This window comes from Lethenteron reissneri, chromosome 50, assembly GCF_015708825.2.
Source record: "Lethenteron reissneri isolate LAM-NWPU_2019-01 chromosome 50, ASM1570882v1, whole genome shotgun sequence".
NCBI lineage: Eukaryota > Metazoa > Chordata > Hyperoartia > Petromyzontiformes > Petromyzontidae > Lethenteron > Lethenteron reissneri.
Genome location: NC_083828.1, coordinates 2,787,151 through 2,805,128, shown reverse-complemented (window position 1 = coordinate 2,805,128; position 17,978 = coordinate 2,787,151). Strand labels below are relative to the sequence as shown.

The 17,978-nt window shown below is 54.2% G+C and overlaps 1 protein-coding gene across 2 annotated transcripts; it reads right to left on the bottom strand.

Annotated features, from left to right (window-relative positions):
• Nucleotides 1–1,736: 1,736 nt before the first annotated feature.
• LOC133355113 (ras-related protein Rab-27A-like) lies at nt 1,737–16,624 on the bottom strand. Of its 2 annotated transcripts, none has more exons than XM_061572417.1 (6): nt 16,366–16,624; nt 10,049–10,299; nt 8,986–9,071; nt 6,934–7,037; nt 5,443–5,566; nt 1,737–3,947 (listed from the first exon to the last, which is right to left on the bottom strand). In XM_061572417.1, exons 2-6 carry the CDS (start codon nt 10,205–10,207, stop codon nt 3,725–3,727), a joined length of 696 nt encoding a protein of 231 aa, XP_061428401.1. In that variant the 5' UTR covers nt 10,208–10,299; nt 16,366–16,624; the 3' UTR covers nt 1,737–3,724. The 2 variants fall into 2 exon arrangements, with proteins under 2 accessions (XP_061428401.1, XP_061428402.1); XM_061572418.1 differs by lacking the exon at nt 16,366–16,624 and adding an exon at nt 14,177–14,750.
• Between the last annotated feature and the right edge of the window lie 1,354 nt (nt 16,625–17,978).

Sequence of the window (17,978 nt, the reverse complement as noted above, 5' to 3'; positions counted from 1 at the left end):
GTGATTTCTGAACTGTTGAAGCCGTTGGTATAAAATAAAGCGCTATTTTGTTTTTCATGCCGCCTGGTGTTTAATGTGGTACCTGGTGTCATTTCAGTCGACTCCGTGGTGGTAGAAGTCAGATCCAAATTAAACTTCGGCTACCTTTTCTGAAACTAAATCCACACCCAGTTTTGCATTGGTTACCCCAAGCCTCTCATAAGCGTTTGTGTTCACCCCCCCCCCCCGTTTTAAACGTGTCTACGTACGGTGCGAAAGAAGTGAAAGCCGAACTTTTATTTTTTTTTAATCCCTGTAACTGCCGCAACTAACAATAACAAGGTCCACTTCCCGATTGTAAGAGCAGTCGGGCAGACCTGTGTGACCCTGGCTTGGCTCTGATGCCACGTTGCCTGCCGCCTGTAACGCCTCCGCCACCGGTCCATGAGCCCAGCGTGGGGCCCTACCGACAACTTGGCGTGCTCCAAACTGATGTCTGAGCCAGGGTTTTCATCGGGCCTTCACCACAGACACTGCTACCCCCCCCCACACTAATTTCATTGCTCCATCCTTGCGTTTCATCATCACGTGGTCTCCCCCCTCCCCCCACGCTTCCCTCCCACCCGCCTCAGTTTCACAATCCACGCGGCTTGGCTCGAGTTGGGTCTCTGATGGCCCAACTTTCACGAGTCGCGTTTTGCTATGCCTCGGAGCCCCCCCCCCCACCAACATTGCCTCCTATCCTAAAGTCTCAGACTTTGAATCCACCTCCACCTTCTGCCTGTCTTTCCTTTGTGGTGGCACGTGGCCCTGGGGAAGACCAGCTGCCTGTTGGCTTCGTGCCTGCAATCCGCACCTGAGAGTAGCACGGTTGGCTACGTACGGTGCAAAAGAAGTTCGCAATCGCAGGACTTTGGAAGCACGCGTTGATGGTTCTGCCATTTCCCTTTCTATGGTTTTTCTGGGCACTCCAGTTGACCCGCATGTCTAAAACGATAACTGTTCACAGGATGAATCTAAACCTACTTCTTAAAGTCATTTGGGCCTCCCATAAGCCTTCGTTACTCTTTGTTTTGCGTGCCAAGGCGAGTGGACCGCCACCACTCGCCGCTGGAACCCTCGACACCATGAGCTGGTGACGCCTCGTGCTTGCCTCCTGGAGTCCCTGTACACTACCACTCAATTGCGACTCTGTGCTCTGGGTACCCGGCAATTTGTAGTAGGATTCCACCAACCCGGCCAAAGCTGGCCCTAGTTGCCAACCAGTAGCAGCTGGTTTACTCGACACCTACCCACTCGCAGCAGTGGTGCGATGTTAACTCCCTTGCCTGGCATGCAGGGGGCGTGGGATTGACCCTGACGCCTGCTGTATATTTGGAGTCTGCGTTTTCTCCGTGGTCGTGTGGAATTTTCCGGGTTTTCCCTCCGCATTTAGAAACCTGCCTTTTTAGAGTATTTAGCTGCTGTAAATTTCCACACGGTGTTAAGCCAATTCGTTGAGCTATCATTTGTAATCGCCTGGTCGCTTCTGACAAAGACAGACCTCGCGTAGCTTGGTGGATTGACCAAATGAATAATAATCTCGTTCCCTTCCTGCCACAAGTGTTGCCCTCAAGCCCCACGCCGCTGCTGCTGCACTGAAGCCCTGTCTCGCTGTTTCCGTGCTGGTATTTTGGTTGCGCGAACAGGAAGCCGCAGTGCAAATATGCGTGTTGATTGGTTGTGTTTTTTGGGGGCAGTAGAGATTGCTACAGAGAACCAGAAGCCACCGGTGGTGTTGGCTCGGACCAATGCGAGTCGTGGCGGGTTGTGATTGAAGCCAGGTGGCCACGCTGGTGAGTACTGAAGGCGAACACCAAGGAGGGGAAACCGTCGCGTGAACTCCGATCATCCTCGCAGCGGCTTTTGGCTGGTGTCCATCGAACAAAGACGACGGTCACTGCACATCGCGCATTTTCAGATGTGCTTCTGCGGCCGTCTGGAACGCTCTTTGTTCGATTTTTAGGAAGCCACTGGAAAACGCATTTCTTTACAACTGCTTATTGTGTTTAAATGTATTATCCCCACACCTCCGATGAACGTGGTTGGCTGTGTATGGTGTAAAAGAAGTTACGGTACATGCATATAAAAATACTGTACGCCATTCGCTTTGCAGTAAACATTTGTAAAAAAAACTATTTTATTCTAAAAAGACGGCCAGCTGTGCATCTTACCGCTACTCCAACCCCTCCCCCTCCTGTAACACTGCTGCAGGTGATACCGTCCTTTGATGCACTTCGCCTGCATGTTCGACTTGTGCTGTGATAATAATAATAACGGCGTGAGATACTGATGCACTCATTACTCATAGCTCTTGCGCTCCAGTTGCCTGGAGTGAAAAAGTGGGCTCAAGTTTTTTTTTGCCCAATCGTGACCAGCGGCCCTAAAAAAAACCGAACTCGATTTGATGGAACGGCACGGCACCTTAAGCTCGCTGGCAGCTGCAGGAACGCGGATGAACGCCACTCCCAGCGTCGGGGCACGATGTAAAGGACCTGCGTTTGAGCTCTGGGTGGCTGCCGAGATGAACAATCACCGTGGTGAGAGTCGTGCTTCTCAAGTTGCTCGTCGATTTTTTTTGGCACATTTTTTTTCATCCGGTATTCCCCTGCTCTAGATTGGGGGTGGTGCAAAACAATAATGTGGTGTGCAATTCACATTCATATCCCAGCATCCCCACCCCCCCCCCCCCCCCCAATGGGAATGAGGATGGGGGCTAAAGTCATCGTCTCTCGTTGTTGTACACATGCCTGAGTGACTGCCCAAGGTTCCCCTTGAGAGAGAGACGGGGTGGGGGAGGTTGGACACACTGTTAGAGCTACGATAGTGTAGCAGTTAGCGCGCTGCGCTATGAACCCGGCGATCCGGGTTCGATTCCCGCTCACGGCCAACACCAGTAACGATTATCTGAACCGGTCCTGGGCCTCAAATGAGTACCTGGTGTGTAAACATCGCCACTGGGGAGACAAAGGCGGTCGGGCGTGGTGCTGGCCCACCCACCCCCTCGTGTACCGTTCCAGCCTTCATAGGTGCTTGCTAACAGCACTTGCCCCTACAGTCTGTCAAGGCTATACGGGGGATCTTTGTCGACACGCACGATTGCGTAAAAACAAAATACACGTTTTATTTCATTGGGTAACGTCCCCAACGTCTGCCAGGATTTTTTTAAACATTTGCGGATAAGTAGAACGCAGCAAACGGTCCCATAACGCGGCTGGCAAAGAGTACCGATCGAGGTGACAGCTGCCGATCAAAAGTCCCTCATCCGGGGTAATGGGACTTGAATGCAAAACTGATGCGAATGAGGCTAAAAATAAAATTAGTTTAAGCTTAAATTTTCACTCCTGGCGTGCTTTCGTAATCGTTCGTTGTAACTTTCTGACCAACACGCCCCCCCCCTCTTACTGGACATCTGTGAAAAAAGATTACGTCTCATCGAATTCCTCCAGCAATAAATAAAGATTGATGATTCTGAGAATTGGGGGTGGTGGGGGGGGGGGGGTCAAGACGCATAACGTGCCCCCTGTTCTTATCACTCAAAAGCACGTGGGAGCGATCACGTGGGCACCGAACAGCTGACCCCCCCTCGATGAGTGAGGAGCAGCCACGGAGCTACGGGGAGCGAAAGACACCGCCTGGCGCGTCTCGTCGGATGCGCCGGGTGTCGTGGGCCACATCGTGGTGAGTTCCACCCGCACCCCCCTTGTCAGCATCCGCACGAGTTGCTGCCGGCCCCCTCTCCTCCGCCGCCACCGTCGTCGCGCGAGAGCGACCTCCGGGGTTTCGAGGGAGCCGCCCCCACGGCCCAGTCGGGGATCCAGGCGTGCTCGGGGCTGAGCTGCACGCGGCGCATCACGCGCTCCAGAAGCAGCTCCACGGCGCGCGCCACGTTCTCCCCCGTCGCCGCGCTCGTCTCCACGTACGGCATCCTGAGAGCGCACGCACGCAACCACACGCACGTGCACACACGCACGTGCACACACGCAGGCACACGCAGGCACACACACACGTGCAGGTACACGCACGTGCAGGTACACGCACGTGCAGCCACACGCAGGCACACAGCCTTAACAGACTGTAGGGGCAAGTGCTGTTAGCGAGCAGCTATTAAGGCCGGAACGGTACACGAGGGGGTGGGTGGCCAGCACGACGCCCGACCGCCTTTGTCTCCCAAGTGGCAATGTTTACACACCACGCCAGGTACTCATTTCAGGCTGAGTCGACCTAGGGGAGGCCCGGGACCGGTTCAGATAATCGTCACTGGTGTTGGCCGTGAGCGGGAATCGAACCCATGTCGCCGGGTTCGTAGCGCAGCGCGCTAACCGCTGCACTACCGCACACACGCACACACAGGGGTGTCGAGCGTTGAGCCGGGTCCGCACCCGAGCGGTGTGTTGTTACACGCAACGGAGTTGCTCGCACGTGGACGCCTCTGTCGCCAGGTGCGCAACCGGCTTCTTAACCCCTTTTCTGTGTCCGAGACGCCTGCAGCTTGCAGGGTGGGGGGGGGGGGTCCCGTTCACCGCCGAATCTCGGGACGCACGAGCGGCTCGGCGTTCTTTCGACGTATCCAGGCGTAGCGCCGCAACGGGCCGCGGCTCGTATGAAATGAGTTCGTGGGCCATCAGGAGAGGGCCCACGACTTCATTTGAATTTGGAACAGCGTAGCCCACGCCGCTCTCGGGCGAATGCGGTGACATCACCAGAGAGAGTGTGCCCTGTGGTGGCGTCACTTTGAAGTGATTTGTCCAGCCTCAAGCTTGCGTCGGATTTAGGCAGGTGTGTCTACATTCGTCATGACTTTAGGTATCCCTCCAGAGCGCTGCCGTGGTGCGATGGTCAGCGCACTGAGGTCGCCGGTTTTGACTCCGTGTCTCGGTGCCGCAGTTGAAACGATGTGTCAAGTTTTTCGAAATCTCCCCCCCCCCCACCTCCGCCTCCATCCACCCAGCGATACAGATGAGTTCACCACAGTTAGCCGATCGACAGGATGTATGTTGAACTATTTTCTTATCGGAGGGGGGGGGGGAGGTCAAGAAACACAAAAGGCAGTTCTAAAGAAGTGATGCAGGTCACGTGGTGAAGTAAAGTGTGGATACTCCCACCTCCTCCACAACGTCTGGCCGGCGTGGAAGAGTAGACCAAATAACCTCTGGCAGAGGGGCTCCCTAGAGCTCCCTCTAGCGAAGGCCCTTTCTGCCAGCATGTACGTGCGTTGAACTTCTTTCGCACCGTACGTCACCAACCGCGCTAATCGGAGGTGCGGGGGGAGGACTTGTTGTCAACAAACAGTTCTAAAGAAAGGAGTTTGTTGATCTACATGACTTAAAAGCGCACAGCTCCAGCGCCTTCCTAATGTCGCAAGGAGGCATTCCAGACGGCCGCAGAAACGGCATCCGATGTCGAGGCCGGTGCTGCGCTCACCCGTACTCGCGAGCGAGCGACAGCGCGTCGTCCTCGCCGACGGCGCGCTGCTCCGTCAGGTCGGCCTTGTTTCCGCACAGCACCACGTCCGGGTTGGGGCAGTACGCGTGGTGCTGCAGCTGGTCTGTCCTTCCCCGCGCGCGCACACACACGCACGCAAACGCGCACACACACGCACACACGCACACACGCGCAAAGGTGGCCGCATCGCCCGGTCAGCATCGCGTCAGCCAGCGGAAGACGCTCTCACGCCGAATTCGCAGTTCGGTCCCTGCAACCAAAATCTCTCGCTGCCCGCCCGTAGACGGAGACGAGATCTGTCGCGCGTCAACGAGACGCGGTGACCGTCCGTTAACCGAGATGGCGAGAGAGGCCCATCTGCGGTCAATCTGAGGCAGCATCGTCACACGAAATATTTTCAAGTCAGCGGAGCTCACTTGCAAGCCCAGGTGTGAGTTGGGAGGCGTGCGCAGGGGCGGAGGTGGTAGCTATGCACGTGGTTGCCCGGTAATACTAAACTGTGGGGGCAGCAGCGGCGAGGGTCGGTGGATCACCGCTCAGATGATGATAAAATGTTGCGAGACTCCCTTCCCGTGGGCGTCGAGGAAGTGTCGTACCCTTGGCTTGCCAGCGGAATGCAGTGCGGACAAAGTGTGGACCGATATCGTCTGCGCCTTCTTTATGGGATAGAGCGTTGCTCCCTCGCATGCGTGGATTTTCTCTGGGTGTTCCGGTTTCCACCAACTTCGGCTGAAATCATCTTAATGTGCAGAGAACTGCAGAGCAATTGTCGGTAGTGCCGGTTGACCTCCTGGAAGCTCCTCGGCTTGATCTGTTGTTCCTCAGCGAACGTGAGAGGCAATTTGCGTGAACTACGACGACACTACGTATATAAAACTAATGCAGTAGAATCTCGATGATCCGTGCGCACGTCGGGGAAGACAGCAGCGGAGAATTCAAAATCGCGGGTCATCCAAAAATCTCTATGCCGAAAAATCACTAACATAAATTGTGTTTAAGAGTAAAAAAAAAAGTTTGTTAATGAAAAAAAATTGTCGTTAGGAATTTATTGATCAATGCACGTGCTCAGTGATAACACTTTCCTGCTCCTGTGCAGAAGACTTGGCCCACCGAGTGGATGATAGCAGATCCACGTCAATCAACATCAATCAAACTCCACCCCACCGTTGTAAAGATATTGCAACTACTGTATTGTAGAGGCGATCACGTGGATTTTGGATTAACCGGAGCACGCATTTGTTCAGTTTAAGGCTTTAAGCACGTGACTTGTCATAAACATTTCCAGGAATAACAATGTATTACTGTTTTTAGATTATTAATTTGGTTTTAAGGAAAAATCTATGAGTTATTAATTTATGTCAAAATCTAAGATGCGCGGGTTATCCAAAAATCTGATAAACCGCACGCGGATAATCGAGTATACCATAAATAGATGTTTCGTTCTTTTTTAGATTCGTAAAAGTCACTCACCCATCCAGTGACGCACGTTCACAAAGCTCTGCTCGTCCGTGATGTCAAAGAACACAAAGAAGCCCATGGCGTCGCGGAAGAACGCGTTGGTCAAACTCCGGAATCTGCGCAGAAAACAAAGACAAAAGATCCCCCACGTGGAGCCTTTTACAAATTGTTGTGGGGCAAGTGTCAGTTGGGAACACGTACAAAAGCCAACAGAGTGCACTCACGGGCGGAGGATGGCAAGCACCGTGCCCGGGCGCCTTTGTGTCCCAGATGCTGATGGATTTCTCAATTTAAGGCAGAGTTCACCTAAGGGAGGCCCATGACCCGGTTCAGATAGTTTTCATGAATGTTAACCGTGAGTGGGATATCGAACTAAGGTCAACCACTGCATTACCGCTCAAAAGACAAAGATCCCCCGTGTAGCCTGCTGGGACAAGTGCTGTTAGCGAGCACCTATGAAGGCAGGCACGGCACACGAGGGGGTGGGTGGCCGGCACCACGCCCGGCCGCCTTTGTCTCCCGAGTTGGCGATGTTTTAACACACCGCAACAGGCACTAATTTGAGGCTGAGTCGACCTAGAGGGAGGCCCAGGACCGGTTCAGATAAGCGTCACTGGGTATTGGCTGTGAGCGGGAATCGAAATCGGGTCGCCGGTTTCGAAAGGCAGTCCGCTAACCCCTACACGACCGTTCCCCACCACACGCACAGACACGACCACAGAACACAACCACACACACGTGCACACTCCCTGCCAAGCGCACATCAACATCCCTCTGACACTTCGTCTAACCGAGACCAATCGCAGATCCAGTCGGCACACGAGTTATATACAGATATCTCTAGTTTGTGTTCTGTATCGAGAATTTAATAACGCTGGACGAATGTATCTCATTCGTACGGAAGGGAGCACTTTTTTTATCTTGACCATTTGTCTGTACCTTGGACGATGGCCAAGCCACAGAGATCGGATCGATAGAATCTGTTCGTTGCAGGCTCGAGGTGGATTGTTACTTTGCAGGATCCTGAGAGGTGGCAATAACTTGGGGAGGCCTTCACACAGCAGCGGATTGATCATGGCTGCTGATTGTGATGATTGGGGTGCCGTGGTGGTGAGAAGTTAACTACCTCGCCTGGTGTGCAGGAGATCGTGAGTTCGATCCGGACCTTGACGCCTGCTGCTGTATATTTGGAGTTTGCGTGTCTCTCTCTCTCTCATCATGATCACGGTGGCTAGGAGATGTTAACTATCTCGCCTGGTATGTAGTAGGTCGTTGGTTTGATCCCGACCCTTACACCTGCTGTATATTTGTAGTTTGCGTGTCTCTCTCTCTCCCCGTGGTCTCACATGGATTTTTCTCCGGGTCCTCCGGTCTTTCTCTCCACCTTTAGAAACACGCCTCTGAAAGAAGAGCTCCCACATAGCTCAGCGAGCCTTACCTGGTCAATGTAAAAATAGTTTCACATTGTTTAGTTCAACCCAGCCGACCTGACGATTTGATTCCCCGGCCACGTCTCACGTCCACATTTAGAATCAACGTCACGTGTTTAGAGTATTTGGCTGCTGTAATTTTCCACGTGATAAGCCACTTCGTTGAGCTGTCATTTGTGGCCAGGTCGCTTCTGAAAAATCGCTACGTAGCTGATTGGGCCTTAGCTGGTAAAATGAATATCATATATAAAATATATATATATATATATTTAGATTTGTTTCCTGTTTATTGTGCCGCATTTGTATTTTTTATTACATTAGCATATCATTTGTGGATGCTTTAACAGATCACACCTTGCTTGTGAGACTCAATGGTGAAATAAAGTCAATCCAGATTTGCCCTGCATGAATAAAAGTCTCTACGATGCGTTGACCGGAGTTCGCGTGATGATGGTTCACGCTCCTCGACGAGCCGGCGAGGTTATTGGGGTTCATTTGTGGCGAGAGCTTTGTTTGTAGCGAGCACGACCCTTCGAACGCGTCGCCGCACAGCAACGCTGCGCGAATGCGAGCGGGCGTGAGCCCGGTAGCGAGAGGCGATGGCGAGATGGGGGTACGGGTGGTGGGGGGGTACCTCTCCTGCCCAGCGGTGTCCCACAGCTGCAGGTGAATCTTCAGGCCATCCCCAGCTGGGCCCTCCTTCCCGCCGGGATTAAAGATCTGGGAATATAAAGGATGCCCTCGTCATGGACCAGTTCGCCCTGCCTTGAACCGCAATGGCAGTGGGGTGGTCTGGGTGGGACACGGCAGTGGGGTGGGTGGGACACGGCGGTGGTCTGGGTGGGACACGGCAGTGGGGTGGGTGGGACACGGCGGTGGGGTGGGTGGGACACGGCAGTGGGGTGATCTGGGTGGGACACGGCGGTGGGGTGGGTGGGATACGGCAGTGGTCTGGGTGTGACACGGCAGTGGTCTGGGTGGGACACGCCAGTGGTCAGGGTGGGACACGGGGGTGGGGTGGGTGGGACACGACGGTGGTCTGGGTGGGACACGGCGGTGGGGTGGGTGGGACACGGCAGTGGGGTGGGTGGGGCACGGCAGTGGGGTGGGTGGGACACAACGGTGGGGTGGGTGGGACACGGCGGTGGGGTGGGTGGGACACGGCGGTGGCCTGGGTGGGACACGGCGGTGGGGTGGGTGGGACACGGCGGTGGTCTGGGTGGGACACGGCGGTGGGGTGGGTGGGACACGGCAGTGGGGTGGGTGGGGCACGGCAGTGGGGTGGGTGGGACACGACGGTGGGGTGGGTGGGACACGGCGGTGGGGTGGGTGGGACACGGCGGTGGCCTGGGTGGGACACGGCAGTGGGGTGGGTGGGACACGGCGGTGGGGTGGGTGGGACACGGCAGTGGTCTGGGTGGGACACGGCGGTGGGGTGGGTGGGACACTGCAGAGGGGTGGGTGGGACACGGCGGTGGTCTGGGTGGGACACGGCGGTGGCCTGGGTGGGACACTGCAGTGGGGTGGGTGGGACACGGCAGTGGGGTGAGTGGGACACGGCGGTGGGGTGGGTGGGACACGGCAGTGGTCTGGGTGGGACACGGCGGTGGGGTGGGTGGGACACTGCAGTGGGGTGGGTGGGACACGGCGGTGGGGTGGGTGGGACACGGCAGTGCACGTGACAATGGGGAGCTCACCACGCGCTTCTCGCGGAAATCGATTCCCACGGTCGAGATGAACTTTGTTGAAAATTTGCCATCGACGTAGCAGCCAAGGACGCTGGTCTTGCCAACGCCCGAGTCGCCCAACGACAGCATCTTGATGAGGTAGTCGTACTCGCCCGAGCTGTCGCCCATCGTAAGGCCGACCGTCCTTCACTCCTCCTCCCTGCCTCTCCCTCTGACTGGTCCAGGAGGAGTACGAACAGGGTCTGGCTGGAAGGTCGCCTCTGCGTTGCAACAACATCGGCCAACGAAATGTGTGTGAGTGTGTGTGAGTGAGTGAATGTGTGCGTGAATGTCTGTGTGAGTACGAGTGTGTGAATGTGTGTGTGCGAGTGAGTGTGTATGGGGAGCGGTAGTGTAGCGGTTAGCGCGCTGCGCTATGAACCTAGCGACCCGGGTTCGATTCCCGCTCACGGCTGACACCAGTGCCGATTATCTGAACCAGTCCTGGGCCTCCCCTAGGTCGACTCAGCATTAAATGAGTACCTGGTGCGGTGTGTAAACATCGCCACTGGGGAGACAAAGGCGGTCGGGCGTGGTGCTGGCCACCCACCCCCTCGTTCGTGTACCGTTCCGGCCTTCATAGGTGCTCGCTAACGGCACTTGCCCCTACAGTCTGTTAAGGCTATACGGGGGATCTTTATCTGTGTGTGTGAATATGTGTCTGTGTGTGAGTACGAGTACGAGTGTGTGATCACACAGCTCGGAATAATAATGGGGCCATTGTGTGCGCGCGCGAGCCAGCGTCGATGGTGTGACCGTGATGGTGGTGTGGCCATGCCTCTCCAAAAATAGACAACAACGCACGGGAGAGCTTTGTCTCGTGGAGGGTTTTTTTTGTTACCCCCGGGGAAACAAAGAAGGCCGTGGCCTCACACTTCGCTGACTTTGCCCGCCACCCCCCCTCCTCCCTCCCAAGATGTTGCGTCTTTAAAAGGAGACACGGCAAAACGAGTTGTTGCCTCTAACATCTACGAAATGGAATTACAAGGTATTGGTTTCTTGCCAGCAAATATTTCTATGCGAAACAAATCCTAACTCGCGACCATCAAGTATGTTCCGGATGGTTGTACGTTCTAAGTTAATGATCGATCGATCTGCGTTGGTAACTCAGACGTTGAACGAAAACTAAACAACTTTTATTTGACCAGGTAAGGCTCTTTATTCAGAAGCGACTTGGCCACGCCTCAAGAGAGTTCAACGAAGTGTCCCAGCAGCAGCAGCATCATCATCATCATCACGTGGAGATGTACAGCAGCCAAAACACTCTGATGTCGATTCCGAATGTGGAGGGAATAAACCCACGCGACCACGAGGCGAGAGAGGGAGACTCCGCAAACTCCAACAACGCAGCTGTGCCCACCGCGTCCTTACGTGTGGACACAGCTGTGACGAGTTGTCAGCAGGCGAACTTTGCTCGAGAGAATGTTGCTACGGAGAAGAGCCATTGCCCGAAACGTCGCCTGTTATTGTAAGGTCGCACAAACACGCGGTGTCCTCGACAAATGTGTTGACGTTTTTGTTGTTTTTTTCTTCTTCTTGGTTCTTTCGGTAAAGTCACGTAGAATGGAAGTAATAAAATAATAAAAATAAAACAATAATTCTCACGACGTTTCGGCCACAACGCAAGCAGCCGTCCTCAGGTGGAGAACAGATCTGTCGAGAAGACAGAGTCTGAGTGACACACCCCAGGCTTGGAGCGTCTATTTAAGCTGGTATGGAGGGGGGAAGAGCGCCTTGACAAAATAATTTTATTATTTCCATTCTACGTGACTTTACCGAAAGAACCAAGAAGATGAATCCCTGCAGTCACGAAAGCTTTACAATCAAAAGTTTTTGTTGTTGTTTGTTCTTATGCACACCCCACCCAACGCAGCAGCAGCAGCATCATCGTTTACTCTTTCGCGTGAATTCGTCAAACTATTCGTGACGAGCAGTCAATGACAGCGGCGCTTAGATGCAATGCAGTAGAAGCTCAACATCAAGGGTCAATCTGTGACGGGGTCTTCGTGTGTGTGTGGACAATATCGTGAGACAAATAGACTCTTTCTCTCACACACACCAGTTTATGAGACTCACCCCAAAACGTGTGTTTGTTCACAATAAAGTTAGACAAATCAACGAACAATTTGCATCTTGTGGTCCCGAGGATGGGAATCTTTGGTAAAAGTTTTAAAGAAAGTTTAAAAAAAAAGCAACTGCCTTGCCTCGGCTTGTGCTTGAAGGCGATGATGATTGTCATGGGGGGGGGGGGTGCTTATAGCGATACGCGTTGTGACAACGCGTGCATTCATGTTTATTAAAAGATACCACGTGAGGGAATGGGGGGGGGGCCCTAAGGCCCAACGCGATGGCCGTTGGGAGTGAGCTCACACAGCTTGTCACGCGTCCTGCACGTAGCGTGACACACAAGACAAAGATCCCCCGTGTAGCCTTAACAGACTGTGGGGGCAAGTGCTGTTCGCGAGCACCTATGAAGGCTGGAACGGTACACAAGGGGGTGGGTGGCCAGCACAACGCCCGACCGCCTTTGTCTCCCCAGTGGCGATGTTTACTAATTTCAGGCTGAGTCGACCTAGGGGAGGCCCAGGACCGGATCAGATAATCGTCACCGGTGTTGGCCGTGAGCGGGAATCGAACTCGGGTCGCCAGGTTCATAGCGCAGCGCGCTAACCGCTACACTACCGCTCCCCACACACTCACACACACATTCTCTCACACGGAGTGTGTCACACAAAGACAAAGATCCCCCGTATAGCCTTAACAGACTGTAGGGGCAAGTGCTGTTAGCGAGCACCTATGAAGGCCGAAACGGTACACGAGGGCGTGGGTGGCCAGCACCACGCCCGACCGCCTTTGTCTCCCTAGTGGCGATATTTACACACCGCACCAGGTACTCATTTGAGGCTGAGTCGACCCAAGGGAGGCCCAGGATCGGCTCAAAGAATCGTCACCGGTGTTGGCCGTGAGCGGGTTCGTAGTGCAGCGTAGCGCTAACCGCTGCACCACCGCTCCCCACTTGGGAGGGAGCTCTCACACACTCACACCCCGTAGCAATCACGCATCTGACACGTAGCATGTCATAGGTGAATCTCACACATAGCGACACCAACAGCACACACAGCACAGACCACCACCCCAGCAGGCAGCAGTGAAAGAGACTCAACTGGAGACCCGTTTCCTTCTTAGGGCTCGTCAGCACAGAACTCGTGATTTGGCAATTCTGCTGCGTTGTCAGCGGTGTACAGTTAGTCAAGTAAAATAAAGAACTCAACACATCGGTCCATAACACTGCGGCCTTAAAATTGAAAATAAAAAAATAGGCGACGTCTCTGATAAACAACAACAAAAACCGAATAAAGAACAATCGTCATTGTAATAATACTGCGGTGCGCTCAGTCCTTGATCTCTCCCCACTGCTGAATGCAGGGCTAGCACGCCCGTGTCGTTCCTGTGCGTACTTTTTGACCATACTTCACCACGCCGGTCAATGCGGCTTGGTTAATCGGGGGGGGGGGGGGGTCAGGTATCACTCGCCGGGGTTGAGAATCGAACTTGGGTACCTCGAGGTTCGCAGGGCGCACGACGGGACCCACCGCGGGCCACCGCTCCACGCCGCAACAGCAACAACAACAGCAGCAGCAGCAACAACAACAGCAGCAGCAACAACAACAACAGCAGCTGCAGCAACAACAACAACAGCAGCAACTACAATACCAGCAGCAGCAACAACAACAACAACAGCAGCAACAACAGCAGCAGCAGCAGAAACAGCAACAACAGCAGCAGCAGCAACAACAACAGCAGCAGCAGCAGCAGCAACAACAACAACAACAGCAGCAGCAGCAACAACAACAGCAACAACAACAGCAGCAGCAACAACAACAGCAACAACAACAGCAGCAGCAACAACAGCAGCAACAACAAAACGGGCAGGTCGCCTCCTCGTCCTGTGAAGACACTCGGGGACGCAGTTTGGCAAACCAGCCACACTCAGCAGCGGCAGCGGCGCAAACCGCACAAACCCACACAGCCCAGCGCGATATCCCTGTCTCTCGGAGTTCTCCGCCGAGTTGAAGCAAAAACAAAGTCGACTTTTACCAGCAGCAAGTGGAGAGACCGGCCTGCTGCTGCTGCTGCTGTTTGGTCTGCAGGGCTCTGCTGCTCCCCACGCCGACGAAGTTGTCCTAATCAGCTCGCGAGCCAAACAGCGCGCAACCCGCCCAGCGCGAACAGCACGCAGCAGGCACAAGGGGTCCCAAGCAACTCAAGGGGATTGCGAGCAACAACAAACCCCACCCCCCACACACACACAGACAGACGCAGCATTTGGTTGCGTCGAATATCGACTCCGATTCAAATCATAATCATCTCCCCGTCCATACTGCACCTCCCGTGTCTATGCATATACATGTCGTCTGTTATCTCACTCGGATATTATGGATTGATAGAGGAGGAGGGGGGGGGGGGTGTGCCCCCCTCAATTGTATTACTGCTTAGTAATACAATTAAGGTGGGCACCTCAATGGTCCGGGACCAAAGACAAAGATCCCCCATGTAGCCTTAACTGAGTGTTTGGGGCAAGTGCTGTTAGCGAGTAGCACCTATGAAGGCCGGCACGGCACATGAGGGGGTGAGTGGCCAGCACCACGCCCGGCCGCCTTTGTCTCCCCAGTGACGATGTCCACACACCGCCGCTCCAGGTACTCATTTGATGCTGAGTCGACCTAGGGGAGGCCCCCAGCATCGGTTCAGATAACCGTCACCGGTGTTGACCGTGGCCCGGAATCGAACTCGGGTGGCGGGATTGGTAGCGCAGCGTGGCGCTAACGGCGACTCCAACATCGGGTGACGGAGTGAATTTGCATGACAGGTTTCTAAAGCCGGGTCCCGTCAGCACGACCGCACCTACACAATGCAGCCTCAGAGTGTTGGGGGGGGGTGGGGGGTTCGTTTAAGGAGCGGTAATGATAGGGAGGGATAATTGTGGATTTGTCAATAGATGTAACGCACGAATAAACGATGCATGTGTACAGTGAGTCAATTATTAATAGCGATTGCTACGTGCGCGCATTAATGCTGGTGAATAAAAGTCGAGATAATGTGGATCATAGTGCAGAGCAATTCTTGACTGCACGACGGCCTCCCCACGTTGCGTCTGCGGTCACGGGGGGCTGTTTGTCCATACTTCACCTTGCTGAAGGTGGACACCCAGCCTGGGTTGTCCTTACTTCACTGGTTGCTCAAGGTGGACAACCCAGGGTGGGTTCAGGAGGTCGCTCGCCACTAACGTGAGACGTGGCCGGGAAATCAAATCGTCAGGTCGGCTGGGTTGAACTAAACAATGTGAAACTATTTTTACATTGACCAGGTAAGGCTCGCTGAGCTATGTGGGAGCTCTTCTTTCAGAGGCGTGTTTCTAAAGGTGGAAAGACCGGAGGACCCGGAGAAAAATCTATGAGACCACGGGGAGAGAGAGAGAAACACGCAAACTACAAATATACAGCAGGTGTAAGGGTCGGGATCGAACCCACGACCTCCTGTATACCGGGCGAGGTAGTTAACATCTCCTAGCCACCGTGATGATGATGATGAGAAAGACGAAAACTCCAAATATACAACAGGCATCGTCAGGGTGGGGATCGAACCGACTACCTCCTGTCTACCAGGCGAGGTATTTAACATTTCGCCACCGTGATGATGATGAGAGAGACACCGTAAACTCCAAATGTACAGCAGGCGTCAGTGTCGGGATCAAACCCACGCCCTCCTGTATACCTGGCGAGGTAGTTAACATCTCGCCACCATGATGATGATGAGAGACACACAAACTCCAAATATACAACAGGCATCGTCAGGGTGGGGATGAAATCCACGACCTCCTGTCTACCAAGCGAGGTATTTAACATTTCGCCACTGTGATGATGAGAGACACACCGTAAACTCCAAATGTACAGCAGGCGTCAGTGTCGGGATCGAACCCACGCCCTCCAGTATACCTGGCGAGGTAGTTAACATTTCGCCATCGTGATGATGAGAAAGAGACTCCGCAAACTCCGAATGTACAACAGGCGTCAGTGTCAGGATCGAACCCACGCCCTCCTGTATACCTAGTGAGGTAGTAAACATCTTCTAGCCACCGTGATGATGAGATACACACCGCAAACTCCAAATGTACAGCAGGCGTCAGTGTCGGGCTCGAACCCACGACCTCCTGTATACCCGGCGAGGTAATTAACATCTCCTAGCCACCGAGGCGCAGTGAAGCAAACCCACCGTGCGCAACTCACCGCTCGGCTCCGGCGCAGGAGAACCCGGCACTGGAAGTCGTCAACGCACCGAGCGGTCGGTGTGATGACGCCACTGGAGCACCTCACCTGCTCCCCAGGTGTGGCGAAGAGCGAGGCCACCGCGAACAGGTGGGAGGCTTTATGTGACGCTGGCAAGAGGCCACGTCACAGAGCCAGGTGGGCTGGGTGTGTTGACATCGCACGTGGGGCCGCAGCAGTTACCACCCCCCTAACGAGAATCATCCAGTTGCGCTTTAGCTCCCTGTTGTTCTGCCAATGGGGCACTGCTGCGGGCAGTGTTTTTCAATCTTCAAGCCGGCGTGTGACGATGAATCACACCCCTCCCCCAAACCCCTCCCACCAACCCCCCCCCCCTCCCCCACAGCGAGATCGATCATTTGTTCGCAATTCGATTCGAGAACGGATTACAGTGCTCTGCTGTAGTTCGTCATTGCCCGCTCAGAACCCGCGTTATAACGGGGGGGGGGGGGGGGGGGGCGTATTCTGCGTTGTTGTGAAAGGTGTTCCCGAATGGAAGAACCGCGTTATAGCGAAAACGCGTTCAGCGAGGACTTGCCGTATATATCGTACTGTCTACATTTTTGCATTGTATGCACGTGTGTTGAACTTCTTTCGCACCGCACGTAGCCAAGCGTGCTGATGGGAGGTGACTGTAGCGAGTGACCGTGGGGGGGGGGGGGGTCACGTGAATCAATTGAAATACGACAACACGGATGAATCAAAAGACGTTTGTTATTGTTGCAGCACATCCATTTCGATTCGATATGAGTTGGTGCATCGTTAGAGGCGGATTGACTACCACCAGCTGCCAACTTACACAGCTAACGACCCCCCACCCCCTCCTCCTGCTCCTCCATGGAGGTGAATCATCATTTTGATTTGAATTACATTTTTTAGTACTACACATCAATTATAATATTGCGTCATCTCACACGAGACAAAGACCTTTTTTTCATTGGGACGTAACGGGGTCCTCTCCGCCGCAAATCCACGCAGCGTGAGGCTTCCCACGCGCCTTTGGTAACAGCGTTCTAGACACAATCACGTGGCACCAAGCGGGTCAGTCACACGACGGCAGGCAGTTAAATGCCCTCAGTCACATTACAACCACGACGATTGTGACGTCGGACGAGTGTGACGTCATACGATTGTGACGTCACACAAACGCCATTGTTGAAATGGAGTCGTGGTTTGTATGAAATGAAGTCGTGGGCCCCCTCCCTGCGGCTGTGAACTCTCCTCTTATCAGCCGCTCGCAGTGACGGCTCTCACTGCGCTATCAGCGCGAGCAGCACTCAGAACAGAAGCAACTTACAGTGAGCAAAGCTGCAGCGCCCGCGACGAGTTTCTTTTTTTTTTCTACACGCGGTTTTATCGCGTATTTGCTGAGAGGCTTAAAACAAACGACGGTAAATTGGGCCGTGCACATTCTAACTCGCCTCGAGTTGACGGTCAATGAGAGCAAAGTCTGGAGCTGCCCTGCGCGGCTCGTGTCGTTGGCTCAAGTTCGTACAGTCGTGGGGCTACGAACCAGAGGTCGCAAACGGGTTTTGATTCCTTACGCGTACCCATACCCGGCCGTACCAGGGTCG